This window comes from Pteronotus mesoamericanus, unplaced genomic scaffold (assembly GCF_021234165.1).
Source record: "Pteronotus mesoamericanus isolate MK-2021 breed Mesoamerican mustached bat unplaced genomic scaffold, CSHL_Meso_final scaffold_21, whole genome shotgun sequence".
In the NCBI taxonomy this organism is placed as follows: domain Eukaryota; kingdom Metazoa; phylum Chordata; class Mammalia; order Chiroptera; family Mormoopidae; genus Pteronotus; species Pteronotus mesoamericanus.
Window position 1 is genome coordinate 6,059,589 of NW_026555310.1, and position 19,396 is coordinate 6,078,984.

At 41.0% G+C, this 19,396-nt stretch overlaps 1 protein-coding gene across 1 annotated transcript; it reads left to right on the forward strand.

Annotated features, from left to right (window-relative positions):
- Positions 1 to 12,521: 12,521 nt before the first annotated feature.
- Positions 12,522 to 13,527, forward strand: LOC129085113 (olfactory receptor 10AD1). Its single transcript, XM_054591518.1, is given in 4 exon segments — positions 12,522 to 12,907; positions 12,909 to 13,029; positions 13,031 to 13,364; positions 13,367 to 13,527. Coding segments are annotated over 4 exon segments (1,002 nt in total).
- Positions 13,528 to 19,396: the final 5,869 nt, after the last annotated feature.

Here is a 19,396-nt window from a genome sequence, read left to right on the forward strand (position 1 = left end):
AGAATTCACCAGATGCTAATTGGGATAAAGGATATTACACAGAAAATGACCAGCATATGTAAAAGCATGGAGGCAAGAAGTAGAGCATGTACACAGGTACACACCAAATAAAAACTGAAGGAACAGATGAATGGATTTGTGTATGGTAGAAAACTGGAGTATAAGCTGCATAAAGGGTGTCAAAAAGGTTGAAATGAGAGAATGAAAGGCTGATTGGATATGGAGATAAATGAGGGAGAAGTCAAAGAGGCCTCCCAGTCTCCCACTTAAATGAGTAAATATAGCTTTTTTATTTTTAAAAGATTTTATTTATTTATAGAGAGAGGGAGAGAAACATCAATGTGCAGTTGCCTTGTGGCGTGCCCCCAGCTGCGGATCTGGCCTGCAACCCAGGCATGTGCCCCAAGTGGGAATTGAACCGGTGACCCTCTTGTTTGCAGGCTGGCACTCAATCCACTGAGCCACACCAGCCAGGGCTAAATGAGTGGATATATCTTGATGCTATTAAATAAGAAGGCAGACACAGAAGGAAGCATAGGCTTTAGTCTACTATGGCATAGGCTTTTAAGCCATTTTGAGCTGAAATGAGACCTCATGCACAGGAATCTGTCCTGTTTTTGAACACCAGAGATAAGATTTTTCATTACTCATTTGGTCAGTCACTTTGAGGTGCTTTCAAATCCTTTATTAATAAAGTATTCTTTTTGTCTAACCTAATATTCTTGTTGTACTTACCTCCATTTCCTATTGATCTGTCTTGAGAGAATTGGGGAAGAGTTAGTCACCATATTTGAATAGCGGTATTTCGCAGAATGTTCTTTCTAAACCTCTTAACTCTTTTTAGTGTTCTTCTGGTTCAACCCCCTTTCTAATACATAGTTCTTTGTTTCATGGAAGATTTGATCAGCCTGTTGTCCAGGGGTATTACATACATTGAATTTTTTAAAAATGTATGTGCTTATTTAGTTCTTATAGTTAGCATAAGTAACTAGTTAGTTATAAGTAAAGAAAGGGAGCAAAGGGGATCAGACATTAAACACAATAAACTAGAGAACTGAATCTGACAATAGGCTTGCCTCCCTAGGAAGTTGTAGCATTCAATGAAGCATCCCCAGGGGACCGCTTCGTTCTATGCTTTCAGGACCTAATCCCCAAAGCAGACAGGAAGGATTGTTAATGGCCACCACCCAGGATTACTGAGAGGGAGGGAAAAAAACAACAGGGGAACCTCCTCTGCTGGGTGCATGCTCAGAAGAAGCTAAGATGGCTCAGGGGAAGTCCTTCTACTTTGAGGCATGCTCAGTAGGAGCCAACACGGTAACCATAACGGGGAGGCCTCTAGCCTGGGAAAAAGATTGGAATGGATTAGTGACACAGAACTCTGGAAGGTCCAGGAAATGAATTGGTTAGAGGGAGGGCCCAACACAAGCCTTGAAAGACTGGAAAATTGATTAGTTTGAAAGAGTGCTGGTTCTTCCCAAGTGGTATAATCAGAGGCTACCAAAGGCCCTTGGCTCTGTAACACATTTGTTTGCACGTTTGCACTGTTGTGCATTCTCTTTCTGTAGCAGCCACGCGGCATTGTGGGCCCCAAGCGTAGGTCTCTAGGCCTGGGTACAGCAACACAGCACCAGTGGGAGCACAGCCAAGAACAGCGGCCAAGCTGGCTGGATGGGGCAAAGACTGAACTGGACTAAGCTTTGTCATGGGCTGAACAAATGGCATAGAATTCCTGAACCCTGGCCCTATTTCTGGACTTGATGAAGAGAAGACTGGACTTCTTCCACAGCGGGATGGATGTAAGACAGCAGGAACCTGAGGGCAGTCGTTTATTTCTAGCTCAATAAATCTTACCAGTACACCTTATCCTCCTATGCATGGGTCCCTGCAATGCTTTTCTTGCAACTCCATGAAAAGACCCTGTTTCCACCAGCAACATTATTATTCTTTTCTCCATGTCTCCAATTGGTTTTTTTCTTTAGCTGTTTATTTTCTTATTTCTGGAAACTTTGAAGATAATGAGTAGATAAGGATAGCAAGGCATGGTGAAAGGGCTGTGAATATTTAGCCTGGGGAAAAAGACTAACATGGTTAGTAAATGTATTTAAATCTTGAATGGATCTCTCCCTCCCCCCATAATAAACCTTTCTTTACCATGGGTTAAATTTAAAGAATGAGGAATATAACTACAAGGAAATGTGGATTGTAGCATAGGCATGCGTGTGTGTGTGTGTGTGTGTGTGTGTGTATTCCTGACAAAAGAAGACATTAATTAATAGTATAACATACAGGAGGTAGTGGCATCTCTGCCCTAGACACCTTCGTTTAGTGGAAAAGGTCTGCTAAGGACTTACTAGGCCTGGTCTGAGTCTCATTACTTTAATTTACTAACTATATGCACTTGGGCAATTACTTTAGCACTCTGAGCCTCAATTTCCTCATCTGTGAAACAGAGATAATACCTACTCCATAAGATTTTCATAAGAGTTAAATGGAATAATATATTTGTAAACTATAAATTACTATAAATGAGTAAAGAAATTCTATCTGAATAGCTATTCTGTGGAATGATTTGAGAGATTTCTTATGAGGGATTATAAACTAACAGGGGCACCGTGCCTTCCAGAGAACACCATAACATCAGATATCCTCTCTGCAGTGGCTCACTCTCAGGCTCCATGAGATTGCCTTTCTTCCCTCTTTTCCCCCCTTTGCCAACATCCAGGTCATTGGCGACAAACAGGTCATTTCCAGCCATAGCAACAGAATGAAGTAAGACGTGGTTTCCACAAGATTGTCCCATTTTATGTATGTACCATAATATATGTAAACAGTGTCTAACTCAGGGATATTTAGGTTTATTTCTAGAGTGAGGTGGAACCAGAAGTATTTTCTATAACATCATTGCCTCCTAATGAGAGAAATTTAGGTAGAATTTCTGGCCTCCCTATATATTGAGGCAGAAACACAGAGAGGGAGAAATTCATCCTACTCTTAGAAGTATCTTCTGCAAATAATGATAATTCTGCTCTTTCCTTTTCGCTCCAGTGGTGTGCTGGAGCCAGTCGATACTACTTTTCAGGAGCCAATTATTACATTTCCAAGAATGTTAAGAACTGGTTGTTAAACACAGCTAGTATAAACAAATCATGTAAACTTACTATTAAGTTTATATTACAAAACAAAGATAATACTCAAAATTCATCACTTCCTAAGGTTTTTTACTACATTTTCATACTATCTATGCTTTCAAAGTTATTTACATCCATTATATTTGTATGGTTGAAAAAACCATAATAGCGACCTTATATATGTCCCTTCCAAACTCCAGTTTAATGGTGTCACATTTCTAGCTTGAAATAGATTGTGGTGGGAGTATTTACACCATGGAGACTGGCAATGCTACAAATTAGGTGCATCTCCCAGAGTCATCTGTTAAACACTTACCAACACACTATTTCTTTAATTCATTTTTCAAATGCTTCAGTTAGTACTTGCAGGGCATCCAAAGTCTGAAGCTGTGGAGGTAGATGACAATGCAGCTTCCAGAATCAGATTCTGCAAATTTGAATTCAAATCTTCACTATTTACTCAATGTGTGACGTTGGACAAATTACTAAACCCTTCTGTGTATCTGTAAAATGAGAATAAAAGAAAGACTAACTACCTCATAGTATTGTTTTGAACAAACAATGCCTAACACAATGTATGTATTATGATTATTTAGATAAAATTTTAAATTATAACATGAAAGCCTCTTTCTAGTCCTATTATACTAATGATCTTTAAAGTCGGATATCACTGTTGAATTTTATCAAATGCCTTAACATCTCATTGATTAGAAGTTTTTCATCTATGACATATTAATGTGATGAGTTATATTGGTAGAATTCCTAATATAAGAACACCTTAAGTCCCTGGAATGAATTTCACTTGGCCATTGTGCTCTATGTTTCTTTCTTTCTTTTTTTCTTTCTTTCTTTCTTTCCTTCTTTCTTTCTTTCTTTTCTTTCCTTCTTTCTTTTTCTTTCTTTCTTTCTTCCTTTCTTTCTTTCTTTCTTCCTTTCTTTCTTTCTTTCTTTCTTTCTTTCTTTCTTTCTTTCTTTCTTTCTTTCTTTCTTTCTTTCTTTCTTTCTTTCTTTCTTTCTTTCTTTCTTTCTTTCTCTCTCCCTCTCTCTCTCTTTCCCTCTCTCCCTCCCTCTCTCTCTCTCTCTCTCTCCCTCTTTCTTTTTCTTCTTTCTTTCTCTTCTTTCTGTTGAATTTATTGAGGTGACATTGGTTCACAAAACCATATAGGTTTCAAGTGTGCAGCTCAGCAAAGTATCATCTGCCCACTGCATAGTGTACCCACGATCCCAAGCAAATCTCTTTCTGTTCCCCCTTTTTCCCGCTTTGCCAGCATCCATCTACCCGCTACCACCCTTTCCCTCTGGCTATCGCCACACTGTTATCTGTGTCTCTGTGATACACACACACACACACACACACACACACACACGCACGCACGCACGCACGCACGCACGGGGTTTCTTTGCTTAATCTTTTCACCTTCTTTCTTCCAGTCCCCCAATCCCCCTCCCCTCTGACAACTGTAGGTCTGTTCCCTGTATCCATGCATCTGTTTCTATTTTGTTCATCAGTTTATTTTGTTCATTAAATTCCATGGATAGCCCTGGCTGGTGTGGCTCAGTGGACTGAGCTCTGGCCTGTGAACCCAGAGGTTGCTGGTTTGATTCCCAGTCAAGGCACATGTCTGGGTTGCAGGCCAGCTCCACCATTGGGGGCGCATGAGAGGCAACTGATTGATGTATCTCTCACACATCAACATTTCTCTTTCTCTCTTTCTCCCTCCCTTACCATTTCTCTGAAAATAAATAAGTAAAATCTTTTTTAAAATCCCACATGGAAGTGAAATCATATGGTATTTGTCTTTCTCCAACTGGTTTATTTCACTTAGCATAATAATCTCCAGGTCTATCCATGCTGTTGCAGAAAGTAAGATTTCCTTTTCTGTGGGTGGGAGTTGGGGCACAACTAGTATTCCACTGTGTAAATGTATTGCAGCTTTTTATCTGTTCATTTACTGATTGGCACTTGGGCTGTTTCCAGATCTTAGCTGTGGTGAATAACGCTGCAATGAACATGGTGTTTCAAATTAGTGATCCCAGTTTCTTCCGATATATTCCCAGAAGTGGGATCACTGGGTCAAAAGACAGTTCCATTTTTAAGTTTTTGAGGAAACGCCATACTGTTTTCCACATTATTCTTATCATGCTGAGGGATTTCATTTGCTTATAATTTATTTTGCCTATTTCATCATTATTAATAAGTTATCTTCGCGGCGTTTTTTCAGTACTTTTTCAGGTTTTGGTATCAATGGCTTGATGACTTTGTAAAAGTAATCAGGAAGCTTATTTTTTCTGTTCTTATAAACAGTTTCAGTAGCCTTCAGAAATATCTGATTGCTACAAGATTAGAAAGAACTTGTAGAACTATCAGGACCTGGACCTCTTTGTCAACTTTCTCTAGCTTAATAGTTCTCAAACTTGGCTGCACATTGAAATCATCTGGGGAGATTTTTAAAGTCCTGATGGCTGAGTCCCTCTGAATGCATTCTGTTTTGATTAGTCTGGTATGCAGCCTCAGGATGGGGGTGTTTTAAAACTCTTCAAGTAATGATGCTATGAAGCCAAGCTTTGGAACTACTGCATTTCTTTTATTTCTCTAAGGATATTAGTTTAATTTGGTTTCTATCTTTTCTTGAATGAATTTTAGCATTTTATATTCACCTAGAAAGTTATCTTGCAGACTTTCAAACCGATTGTCGTAAGATTTTGCTAAGTACTGTTGCATAATTATTTTTATTTTCTTTGTGACTGTGATTATTTCACTTTTTATTTGTTCTTTTTTATTCAATTTATTGGATTCATTGTTTAATAACATTATATAATTTTCACGTGTACAAGATTATAATTCAACTTCTGTAGACGGTATTGTGTGCTCCCCACCCAAAATCTAGTTTCCTTCCATTACCACATATTTGATCATCTTTACCCACTTCGCCCTTTCCCCACCATTTTCCCTTCTGGTAACCACCATTCTGTTATCTGGGTCTTTGAGTTTGTTTTTGATTGTTTTGTTAGTTTGTTAATTTTTGTTTTATCGTCCACATATTGAGTGAAATTATACAGTTTTTGTCCTTCTCCATCTGACTTATTTCACTTAGCATAATACTCTCAAGATCCATCCATGTTGTCACAAATGGCAATATCTCATCTTTTTTATGGCTGAGTAGTATTCCACTGTGTGTATACATAGGGGCATCTTTACCAATCATCTATCAATGGACACTTAGGTTTACATTTTTTAATCTCTAATTGGTATATTTGTTCTTTCTTCCCCTACCTCATTTGTTGTTATTGTTATGAGATAAATAGTAGTTTGTCTATTTTATTGGGTTTCTGAAGGCCCTGTTCTCCAGTCTAGGGCACATGCCTGCGTTGTAAGTCATGTCCCCAGTAGGGGGCGTGAGAAAGGCAACCACACATCGATGTTTTCCCCCTCTCTCTCCCTCTCTAAAATAAATAAATAAAATCTTAAAAAATAATAAAAATAAAGGCTCAGTTCTTGAATTTATTTACTTACTCATTTTCCTGTTTTTATATTTAATAATTTCTTTTATAATCTTTATATATTTCCCCCCTCTGGTCCTCCTTAGGTTAATTTTGTTTATCTGCTTCAAACCTCTTGAGTTATTTCATTTTGATTTATTTCATTTGTCACTATGCCTTTTTGTTAAGTAGTAAAAAGTATTTCAGGCCATTAACTGTTTCTATAACAAATATCTGTGCAGTACTTATTAACATATACTACTTTTATTATCAGTTTTTTTAGATAGCCTATAATTGCTGTTCTAATTTCTTTTTTTGATCTAAAAGTTATTTTCAGAGAGCTTTTTGTTTTATCAATTTTTAAGTAGACAGGATTATTATAAAAATAATCCTGTCTAGTTTTACTGTTGTCACAGATTTGCTTCTGTATTAATTGGACAATCCTTCTAAAACATCTGCTTGATCTTAATTGAACATGTGTAACACCAGGCACTTAAAAAAGGAAAAGTAACTGATATATTCAATTTAATAGACAGAAAAATAAGTGGCACCAAATGCAATTCTGTCCCAGGCAGATTGATATTTTAGCTTGAACTGTTTTCTTGGGAAGGAAGTACTTGAGACTCAACACACCAGAATCCCAGGTGTGTGATCAGGACTAAGGCTTTTTTCATTACTTCCCTTACGTGCTTCTATCGGAGGCAAGTCCACTCTAAGATCATTACATTAAACAAGAGTCAGCAAACTTTTTCTGTGAAGGGCCTAGACAGGAAGTATTTTAGGCTTTTGTGTGTTCTGTTACTAATATTGCATGGAACATATTTATAATAAAAAATTGTTCATTGTTTTGAAAATCACATTTAAATGAGCATGTTATATATTTTTATTTGCTAAATCTGACAACCATATTTGCAGGGTATATAATCTCTGTGCCAACTGCTTAGCTCTGTTACTGTAGCGGGAAAACAAACATAGATAATACATAAGCAAACAGGTATGACTATGTTCCAATGAAACTTTATAAAAATAGTCAGGGGAGCCCTGGCTGGTATAGCTCAGTGTTTTGAGCACTGGCCTGCAAACCAAAGGGTTGCCGGTTCAATTCCCAGTCAGGGCATGAGTCTGGGTTGCAGGCCAGGTCCCCAGTAGGGGGCGTGTGGGAGAGGCAACCACAGATTGATGTTTCTCTCCCTCTCTTTTTCCCTCTCTCCCCTTCTGTCTAAAAATAAATAAATAAAATCTTTAAAAAAAAGAATAGTCAGTGGACTGTATTTGGCTTGAGAACCATAGTTTGTCCACCCCTGCATTAGACCAGTAGATGACAACGATTAATGTGCATCAGAATCACGTGGAGGGATTTCTGGGCCTCAGCCCAGAGTTTATGATTCCATCGATCTAGGGTGAAGCTCAACAATTTATGTTTCTATCAAGTTCCCAGGCAGTGCTGCTACTGCTGGCCTGTGGACCGCACTTTGAGCACCACTGCATTAGGAAAAAATAACTATTATTTTTTTATTCCTAAAACCCACTCAGAGGAACATAAACTTTTTTCTTATTATTCATTTAAAACTTCATTAATCCTATGAGTCAAAAATGTTAAGTGCTGAAATTTAAATATTCACATGGCCAAATCTTTCTGACCAGAAGGGCTTCCCTAACACATATTGGCTAATTACAAACAGTTACTCCCTCTCAGGGAAGGATTAGAAAAAGGCACCACTTCCGCTGAGTCTACAGGGCTCCTCACCAAGGTGCACAACTTGGTAAATTGAGCGCAGGCTGGATTTCCGAATTCACTCTCCTTCCAGCAGCCTTTGTGCCATGCACCAGCTATGTGACACTCCTGGTGACCTGGCTGGCCAGAAGAATGTTACCTACAATTTATCAAAACAATATATTCTAAATTTAAAATATTCTGTAAGAGTTTACATCTTTTCTCAAAGTAAAAACAACAAACACACACTATTTTTTCCCCTCAAAGTGACATACTTTTTTTTAGCTTATTGGGGTATAATTGAAAAAATTTAATGAGTACAGTGTGATGATAGATCATATTCCTACAAAAAATCCCACCAACTGACCCCTATAATCTTTTTCTCACACCTCAAGGGGAGAAAATAAACATATTTTTAAGAAATCTTCTTTATAGAGAAATTTAAGAATTTTAATGCCTGTACTGCGGTGAATATAGTACACATAGCTTGGCTTTATGAAGTTTTCTTTATATCTAACATATCAACTCTCTAATATATCAACACTACTTTGCAAATATTCCATAACCCTTCAAAAGGGTACATTCCCTCTACAGATGTGATAGAGTTTGAAATATATCTGCTTATAAAAGTGTACTTAGATAACATATTATTCTTATGTTATATGGATTCCCTATATTGTTAGTTAATCCCCTGATCTAATGACCTGGGATATAGTATAATCCCCATGAGGTCATGGAGGAAATTCTTTTTTTTAATATATATATTTTATTGATTATGCTATTACAGTTATCCCATTTTTTTTCTCCCCTTGATTCCCCTCCACCCTGTACCCTCCCTTCCACCAGCATTCTCCCACCCCCTTAGGTCATGCCCATGGATCGTACGTACAAGTTCTTTGGCTTCTCCATTTCCTATACTATTCTTAATGTCCCCCTGTCTATTTTGTACCCACTATTTATGCTTCTTATTCCCTGTACCTTTCTCCCCATTCTTCCCCCTCTGCCTCCCCCCTGATCTCCATTCCTGTTCTAGCTGTTTGCTTAGGTTTTGTTTTTGTTTTAGGTTCAGTTGTTGATACTTGTGAGTTTGTTGTCATTTTACTGTTCAGAGTTTTTGATCTTCTTTTTCTTACATAAGCCCCTTTAACATTTCATATAATAAGGGCTTGGTGATGATGAACTCCTTTAACTTGACCTTATCCGGGGAGCACTCTATCTGCCCTTCCATTCTAAATGATAGCTTTGCTGGATAGAGTAATCTTGGACGTGGGTCTTTGCCTTCCATGACTTTGAATACTTCTTGCCAGCCCCTTCTTGCCTGCAAGGTTTCTTTTGAGAAATCAGCTGACAGTCTTATGGGAACTCCTTTGTAGGTAACTGTCTCCTTTTCTCTTGCTGTTTTTAAGATTCCCTCCTTATCTTTAATCTTGGGTAATGTAATTATGATGTGCCTTGGTGTGTGCTTCCTTGGGTCCAACTTCTATGGGACTCTCTGGGCTTCCTGGATCTCCTGGAAGTCTGTTTCCTTTGCCAGATTGGGGAAGTTCTCCTTCATTATTTGTTCAAATAAGCTTTCATTTTTTTTGCTCTTCCTCTTCTCCTTCTGGCACCCCTATGATCTGAATGCTGGAACGTTTAAAGTTGTCCCAGAGGTTCCTAAGCGTCTCCTCATTTTTTTTTCTGAATTCTTGTTTCTTCATTCTGTTCTTGTTGAATGTTTATCTCTTCCTTCTGCTCCAAATCATCAGTCTGAGTCCTGGTTTCCTTCCCTTTACTGTTGGCTCCCTGTATATATATATTTTTTATTTCACTTTGCATAGCCTTCACTTTTCCCTCCACTTTGCAACCATACTCAACAATTTTTGTGAGCGTCCTGATTACCAGTATTTTGAACTGTGCATCTGCTAGGTTGGCTTTCTATTCATCGCTTAGTTCTATTTTTGGAGCTTTGATCTGTTCTTTCACTTCAGTCTTGTTTCTTTGTCTCAGTGAGCCTGTTAAGTTGGAAGGGGAAAGCCTTAGGTATTCACCAGGGTGGGGCAACCCAGGTGGCTGTGTTGTGATGCTACCTGTGGGAGAGGGGCCTGAGAGGGAATAATTCCACTCCCTTGGCTCTCAGTGGACTTTCAGTCACTTCCCCTACTACCCAGAAACAAATTGGGCCCTTCGGGTGATGATACCCAGGTGAGTGGGTTTGTGTATGTTCTAGGACCCTGTGGGTCTCTCCAACAAAACTCTCCCATGAGACTGGGAATTTATCCCACTGCCATATCCCCGATAGATTTTTACCTCCAGAGGTTTTGACGCTTTCTTTTCCCCAACTGGAACCCTGGATTGTGCCATCTGTCTTGCTCCTAGCTGTTCCTCCTGGTTTATTTGCACGCAAATGTGGGACTGCTTGGTCCTCCAGCCGCTCCCTTGCCACATGTCCTTTCTGCCCCAGCTGCCTGTCTCCGCCCCTCCAGCTGATCTGGATAAAATGTTTCTTCTTTAACTCCTTGGTTGTCAGACTTCCAAAGAGTTCAATTTCTGGCCATTCTGGTTATTTTTTGTTTTTAAATTTGTTGTTGTCCTTCTTTTGGTTGTGTGAGGAGGCAAAGTGTATCTACCTATGCCTACATCTTGGCCAGCTCATGGAAGAAATTCGTATTCATAATTTTATATCTATATTCTTAGCCTTTAGCACAATACATGGAACATGGTAGGGACTCATTTATTAAATGAAAAAACTATTTGGGGGTATAAAATTGGGTGTATTGCAATTGTCCCTAGCCCTCCATTCAAATAAAAAATGAATTTTTATCCTTTTTACTTTCTCCCTATTGGACTTGTAGCTGATCCCCTAACCTGCAGTCAGCTGTAATTGCTGCATTTCTTCCTGAGAATACACTTCTCCCCGACACTTAAGTTCCTGTGGCAGGTTCCATTCAGGTCTTGTGTTGGTCTTAAACATAGAAAAGCAATTACTAAAAAGATATAAATTAAAATACTGATGTAGTTTTTCTCTCCAGGTGATTCTTTATATTTATTTATTTTTGCTTTTGCTCTTTGGCATTTTCCAGATGTTCTACAAAGAGAAGGCATTACTTTCAGTGTTAAGAGAATGAAGAAAATTTACAATTAGAAATATCAGTAATTTTTCTCTCTGATATTTCCACTCTTTGGTTCAAATTCTGCTCATTGACATTACACAGAAAAAGTAAATGCTCACTCTGACTGGTGTAGCTGAGTGGGTTGAGCATCATTCTGCAAACTGGTTTTGCAGAGTAAATGGAGGGTCTCCACAAGAGGGGGTGATCATTATGGGGGCCTCATAGAAGAAGCTTTCTATGTAGTTTTCTCTACAAAAATGGACCATGAAATGTCATATAATCAAGCAGGATGCCATTGATCAGCCCAAAGAACCAGGAGAAAAAAGTTTGCTCATTCAATTCCTGCTCAGGGTACATGCCTATGTTGCAGGCCAGGTCCCCATTTAGGGGAGTGCAAGAGACAACCGATCAATGTTTCTCTCCTTCTCTTTCTCTCTCCCTTCCCCTCTCTCTAAAATAAATAAATATAAATCTTTATTTAAACAAAAAGAAAAAATAAATTCTCTTTTCTAGATGGAAAAACTGTTAACATTTAAAGAGACCCCTCAGATTCTCACTGAATCTTCCTTTTAAAGTTTCCTTCAAAGTTTGTCACATGCATGGTTCCTAGATCCCATTAGTGGGTAATCACAGAGGCCTGGCTGGTGCAGCTAGTGGACTGAGCACCGGCCTGTGAACAAAAGGGTCAACGGTTCGATTCCTAGTCAGGGCACATGCCTGGGATGCAGGCCAGATCCCCAGAGGGAGGCATGCAAGAGGCAACTACACATTGATGTTTCACTCCCTCTCTTTCTCCCTCCCTTCCACTCTAAAAATAAATAAATAAAATCTTTTTAAAAAATAGAGCTCCCAGACTAGATGCAATATTTCAGGTACAACCTGAAGCACACAAAGTACAATAGAATCTCCCTTGATTTATAATACGGTTCCACTATTGTAGCCTACAATAGCACTGGCATTTTCAGTGCCCACAACACTGCTGATTCATGGGAGTTTACTGAAATTCCTGTCCTTTTCATTCCTTTGTCCCCTATCTGTTTTTATACAAGTGGGTAACATGTATACACAGCTATTTCACCTGTGCTTTGCCTTTCCCCCGCCCAGATGGTGGACCTAAGGAACAGAAGTACAGTGACAGAGTTTATCCTCGAGGGCTTTGAGCAGACCTCCCATTCTACTTAGGCATTGCTCTTTGCCCACTTCCTAGTCCTCAACAGCCTTGCCATGGCCATAAATAGCCTGATCATCTTCATCACCTGGACAGACCCCAGACTTAACAGCCCCATGTATGCCTTCCTTGGCCACCCATCCTTCCTGGGTCTCTGCTCCATCACCACCACCATCCCACAGGTGCTGATCCACCTGGTGGTCAAGAACCACACTCTCTCCTTTGCCTCCTGCTTGACCCAGATAGACCTGGGTTTTGGTGTGGGTGTGGCCAAGTGCATCCTCTTGGCTTTTTTGGCCTATTATCATTGTGTTGCCACCTGCTAGCTATGCCCAGATCATGATCCAACATCTGGTCTGTGTGAGGCTGGTGAGTATTGCCTGGTTCCTTGGGCTGATCAATGGCATCCTGCTTGATTATATGACATTTCATGGTCCATATCTGTAGAGAAAACTACATAGAAAGCTTCTTCTGTGAGGCCCCCATAGTGATCGCCCTCTCCTGTGGAGACCCTCCATTCACTCTGAGGGTGACCCTTGCTGATGCCACTGTGGTGGTGCTCATCCCCACGGTGCTCATTGTCATCTATGCCTGCATCCTGGCCTCCATTATCGACAGAGACTCCTACTCAGGTCCAGGGAGGACCTTCTCTACTTGTGCCCCCGTCTGACTGTGGTCGTCTTTTCCTACATCTTGGCTGGGTTCTTACATGAACCCCTGCAGCACACGTGGCAATAAAAAAGACAAACCTTTCTCCTTCCTCTACACCATCATCACCCCCTGTGCAACCCCATCATATACAGTTTTTGCAACAAGGAAATGAAGAAGGCCATACTGAAGGCTTTTGGGAGGACCAGCCCGGCCCAGGCAGAGTCTGGTTGGAAGACTCTGGGAGCGGAAGCTCCCTCCTCTGCCCTGGCAGTTGTAACTCTCCAATGCTGAAAGGTTCCAGGGAAGGACACGCACAGCTTTCTTATTACTAACATCAGACCTGGGAGATCTAATTGATGTCTAATGCTCATCTGTCTGGTTTCACTTTAAGCAGTTTTCTCATGGACCTTCATCTGGAGAATTTAAGACTTTCCTGAGTTTTTTTCTTCTGAGTTCTCCAATAGGATCTGATAAATTCCTAAGTGCACTTAATTCTATTTCATTTTGTCTAGTACTTTACCTTATTATTCCCAGCCTGTGTTTTGCATTGACATTTAGGAATAGACTTTTTTTTCCTTTCAACTTAATCACTTCGGTCTGCTTTTCTTTCACATTCTAATCTTATATCCTGAATATTACCTCATTTACCCTGTTTCTATATGAGAAAAAATAGGGGAAGAAGAAAGAAAAAGAGGATTAGGGAGCAGGGTTGACATTAAGATCAGTTAAAGAAAAAAAAAGAAAAACTAAGGATCAGCAGCCTGAAGTCTATCTTCTTAGCCTCCACTAGCCTTTGTGGGAGAATTTGTGGTGGCATTAAATTGCCAACACTGGATTCAGTTTGTCTCTGCTTGTGTGTTGTTGGGAAGGGGAAGGTCGAAGAGGCCAGTGTGCCAAACCCTGTCTCCTAAATCCTTTAGTTTCTTTAACTAACACAACCACTTGATATTTCCCTTTAGATCCAAGTAGTAAGTGACTCTAACAAGCTTCTCAGATAACCAGTTACCTTTCCTGTTATTCATATCCCAAAATAACTCCCCTCTCCCTACTGTCTTCCCTTTTCTCAATCACCTTTCATTTCATTCCAACTAAATCCTTAACTCCTCATGTTAAATGGATCTATTTCATTCCCTGTACTTCAAGGACTATACCTTCACACTACCTCCCGCATTGCAGAAGCCTTTCTATTTGCAACCATGACCTCCCTGGTTTCCTCTAGCTTCTCTTCTTAACCAAACCTAGCATCCTTTAAGAAGGGTATTATATTCTTAGCTGTTCTCTTCCTTTGAAAAGTGCATCTTTCGCATGCCCCTTTCATAACAGGAAAGAAAAGGGAACAGGTACCACTTCCATAAGATGAATGCACCTTATTTAGGATGCCCTCAGAAAGACACACTACCCTTTCCACATCCTCTTATTACAAACTACTGTCTGCAAGGACTTAAAGCAGTAGCTTCATTCCACAAATCCCTATTTTTGAGTCCAAATTGGTGAATCTCTGCTATCAGAGGACATGCGGGGAGCACTTTTTTGAAAGGTGGAAGAAATGATTCATCACTGTAATCAAGAAGAAACAAAAAGTGCAGAACCTGAAGATTTCTCTCAAAGAAAAATCACAACAGACAAAGTTAAACAGACAGGAAGAACTTTAGGACTATTGCAATAGGAGGTTGAACTCAACTGTGTTGAGATTTTTAGAGCTGCGGGGGCTGGTGTGTGGGATGGGAAAGGTTTCTTAGGCCACCTGTGCGTGGTGATTGATCTTACCCCCCAAAAGTGACTTAGTCTCTTACCATCTCACAGAGACTAGGAAATCGGGGTGCTATCTTCCTTGAGGACTGCATTTCAAACTCCCAGGTCCTGGAGAAAGACATTCCTTGGGTTTTAAAACTGGCAAGAGGCTTTTAGGGAGATTTATTGTACATTTCAAAGGGGCAGAGAAGAAATTTGCAATTACAAGTAAATGCCTGAGGAAAGAGAGGTCTGGGGCTGATGTCAAGAAGAAATCTGTCTAAACTTGTCAAGTGTGAAGGGGGATGTTGAAGTCATCTTGGTCACCATGGGCAGCAGAAGAGGTGCTTATTCTTCTCCCTAGGATCTCAGCTTCTTCTCTAAGTTTGAAAACTCCTGTCTCAACGAGCCTTTAAAAAAAAGAAGTGAAAGAAAGAAAAAAAAGGAAAGGAATAAAGAAAAAGGAGAGAAAAGGGTGCTTTTAAAAAAGTTCCATGAGAAATCATTTCATATCATACATTTAAGTGCCCAGCATTGTTGTATGCTCACATCATAAACAAGACACAGTTCTAGCTTTTAAAAGCTCTAAGTCTAATAGGGCAAAAACAAATAATGGTAATACAAAGGGCAAACGTTGTAAGAGGACTATACAAAGAACATTGGACAATAAGCTTACGTTTATTAAGCACTGATGTTCTAACAGCTTTACATTAATCACAAAAAAACCCTCGAAGTACTAGCATTACCTCCATTTTTGAGAAGCAAAGGTGAGGCTCACAGAGATTAAGTGATTTGCCCAAAACCACACCGCATTTCGAACGGCATAGCCGCAATTCTAACTGGGCCCCGTTCCAAAGCTAGCGCTTCTAAAGAAGTAATGGCGTAACTGTCCCGAAGAATGGGGCCGGCCTTATACCGAAAAGATGGTATCAGAACTAAGCTTTCAGGTATAAGCAGTGAATTAAAATGGGGGAATGGGAGTCAGAAGCCGGGGACAAGAAATTACAGGCCAGAACTGCCTCACTCGTTGTTAAAATGATGCATTCGACGTGGCTGGCGGAGGGTGAATAGGGACTGGAATGCTGGAAAAAAATCAGGCTTTGTGACCTACAACTGTCTTCTCAAGGACAAGCGCTTTCTGGTTCACGGTCCTGGATTCCCGCCAGGCGGGAACGGACGCGGGGCGGGGGCTCTCGCGCAGTGGAAGCCGCCGCCCTGGACGCATCTCCCTTTGCCGCAGCATCTGCACTGGTTCCACAGCCCGGGAGACACACGAAGTCCCCGGGCCCGCGAAAATCCATAAAATATCCAGTTGCTTCCCTGGAAATGCACGTCCTTTCCCAATCCCTTCTCATTACCACGATGCAGACTACCCAAACTACCCAATAGGTGGTCCTGACCCAATTACAACCGGGAGAGATGGTTGTGGTCGGCACTGAGAATGTGCAACCAATCAGCCTTCCAAGGCTTCTCGGATCACCGCTGTGGCAACCAATGAGTGCCCTCTCCATGGCCGCCCCGCCCAGCGGAATTGCGCTCACAGGACCTCCTCAGAGAAACCACCTCCCACCTGCTATTTTTGGAAACTGGGCATGCCCCCGCACCGCCCCCCCCACCCCGCCCCACGCAGGAGGTGCGGATTTTGGGCTTGGGATCCCTTCCCAGCCAAGAGGAACTGTTGAAAAGCCGCGCCCTTTTAGCAGAGAATGTGATGGGGTAGGGGCGGAGCAAGGCTGGAGGCAGACCTGAGCCGAGATCTTGCCAATCACTTCGAGTCACCATGGATCCCAGCTTTGTCCACGGATCCCTAGCCTAGCTCTTTCCAGCGACAGCCAGCTCCACCCCCCCGCCCCAACTCCTTTTAGAGAATTACATAACTGTTGGGTTCCTCTAATCTCTTTTGGAGAACAGCAGTGTCCCCGGAGCTATCTTACTTCCCCTTTCCGGTTACCTACTCCGGCAAGGCTTCCTGGACCGCTTCGCCTTTTCGGGGTTTATTTCTTTGAGTTCCCTTCAGAACCTGTGCCTTTTCCTACGACTGTACTCACATCTCTGTCTACCTCCCCATCCCCACCCTGCTGTCTGATTCATTTTTGTGTCCTAAGCACCGTACCTGGCCATAGGAGGCGCTGTAGCGCTTCTTCTGCAATGAAATCTGAAGCGGAATCCTGATGTATTAACCAAATGAAAGCAAAGGTGTTCTGATAAGGGTTGGAGAGGGGTTGTCCAGAACCCTGAGCCCCCAAGCAAGCACTGAGGCACCTATTATTAGTTACAGACTTCAGCCGAAGTATGTGGTTTAACAAATACAGAAATATTGTTTCCCCGGGACATGAAAATTAAACATTTAGAGCACTCTTAAAACCTTTAGGGGCACTCTTAAAATTTCACGTTTTTGGACTTCTAATCTGGTTATACGTGTTTGTTTTTATTTTCTAGTTTAAAGACCTAGATATCTGCTTCTTCAAATTAATTCCTCACCCTCCGCAGCCAGCTCTGGGTTCCAGAGGCTGATCTGCATGGACCAACAGATTCCCTTACCTCTGGCTTTGTATTGGATTCAGTCAATGAGTAACAAGCAGAAGATCAAAAGGAAGTAGGAGTATGAGGCTGGGGTATTTAATGCTCTGTTTCTTTCCCTGTGGGGGTCGTGGCAAGCTCACTTGAGTCCCATTAGCTAAGATCTCAGCTCCTGTCGGCTGGCCCCCTCTACCTAGTTCTTTTAGGTATGTCTAAATCCCGGAACTGCCATCTTCTATTACCTGTGTTTGGAGATGGGGAGACCAGGCCCTAAGGTTACCACAGCCCAGGCCAAAATTGTGGGAAAGGAACACAGGATAGTTCTCCATTTCTAAGTCCTGGAATTGCCATCTCTCCAGACCTTTTTAGGCTTAGCCCCTCTAATGTGAGATTCAGGGTACTGTATCCCCTGAGTGGTTTCCCTACACCTTTGTAAATAGTCCCTTGTTAAACTCTCCTCAAACTATCCCAAGTTGAGTATGCCATCTGTTTCCTGGGAATACCCTGATACAAGAACATTCTCTTTTACTGAGGTATGGAAACAGTTCTCTCAAATGGAATCATTTGGAAGGCTATCAGATGTAGGGCAATGAGCATGGGCTTTGAAGTTAGACAAAACTGTGTCTCATGTCATTCAATCATTCATTCATTTGGCAAATGTTCTACTGTCTAATTAGCTGTGGTAGATACTTTAGAGAATGCTATGGCACACAGCCCGTTCTGCAAGAACACTCTTCTCCCACAGGGGTGAGGCCTGGCTACCAAGTTAGTACCATGGGGCACCCTACCACCACCCCCACCACTACCACCTTCTCCACAATCAATGCAGCATAGCTGGATCAATTAAATACCCTCTCCTGGGAATTTGGAATTGGTTTGCAGTGGAGACAGTCATTTCTGGGCTGGAACAGGCAGACACTCAAGCTGTGGAGCAGTTATCTTCTTCCATTTATGTGAAAAAGGAAAGAAAGTTGGCATGCAGGGAGAATAGTTTGAAGTCGAAGGAAAGCAGAGATAAAAGACTACATCTCCAGACAAAGAGCCTGAGATAACGGCTGCCCTAGTTTCAGTCAGCCTGGGTGACCCACCTGCATTCTCGCTTCTGGGTTTTGTGAGACAAACTTGCATCCTTATAATAAACATTTTTGCCTCAAAACTATTACAGATGGATTTTTATTTCTTGCAACCAAATAAGTCTTAACTAAGACAATATCTACCTTAATGTGGTTATGAGGATTAAATTAGATAAAGTGTTTCACACATTTAAGTCAGTGCTTCCAAAAACGTCACTTTTCCCCTTCCAACTGTAAACAGCACCTCACTGCCCCGAGCATCAGACTTAGCTGTTCTTCATATTTCTTAATGGGAATAACAAACCCACTTTGCTGTCAGTATTTTTGCAAGATTTTCCTCATTCCAGCTTTTCCTCTTTCATGTTCTAGGTGCTTATATATTTGTGTTTGTGTTGCTAGGTTTTGTTTTAAAGTTTTTGTTCTCCAAAGGAATGGATTCATCATACTCTTCAGTTCATGACACACCATCATTGGTCTCTGCAAGGAAAGGCCCTCTTGTTTCCTCCCTCCTTCCCTCCCTCCCTCCCTCCCTCCCTTCCTTCCTTCCTTCCTTCCTTCCTTCCTTCCTCCCTTCCTTCCTTCCTCCCTTCCTTCCTTCCTTCCTTCCTTCCTTCCTTCCTTCCTTCCTTCCTCTCTTTCTTCTTTTCTTTCATCGTTGTACCCTTTGTCTTCACTGCCATTACCACCACCCCCACGACAGGCAATTTTCTAATGTGCTTAACATGTTATTTCTGTTTAAATATGTTCTAAGAAAATAGTTATGTTGTAGGCATTTATTTTTAAATATACTCCAAAGCCACCAAGCTATGTCTCATTACGTGTCTTAGTTTTTTCAC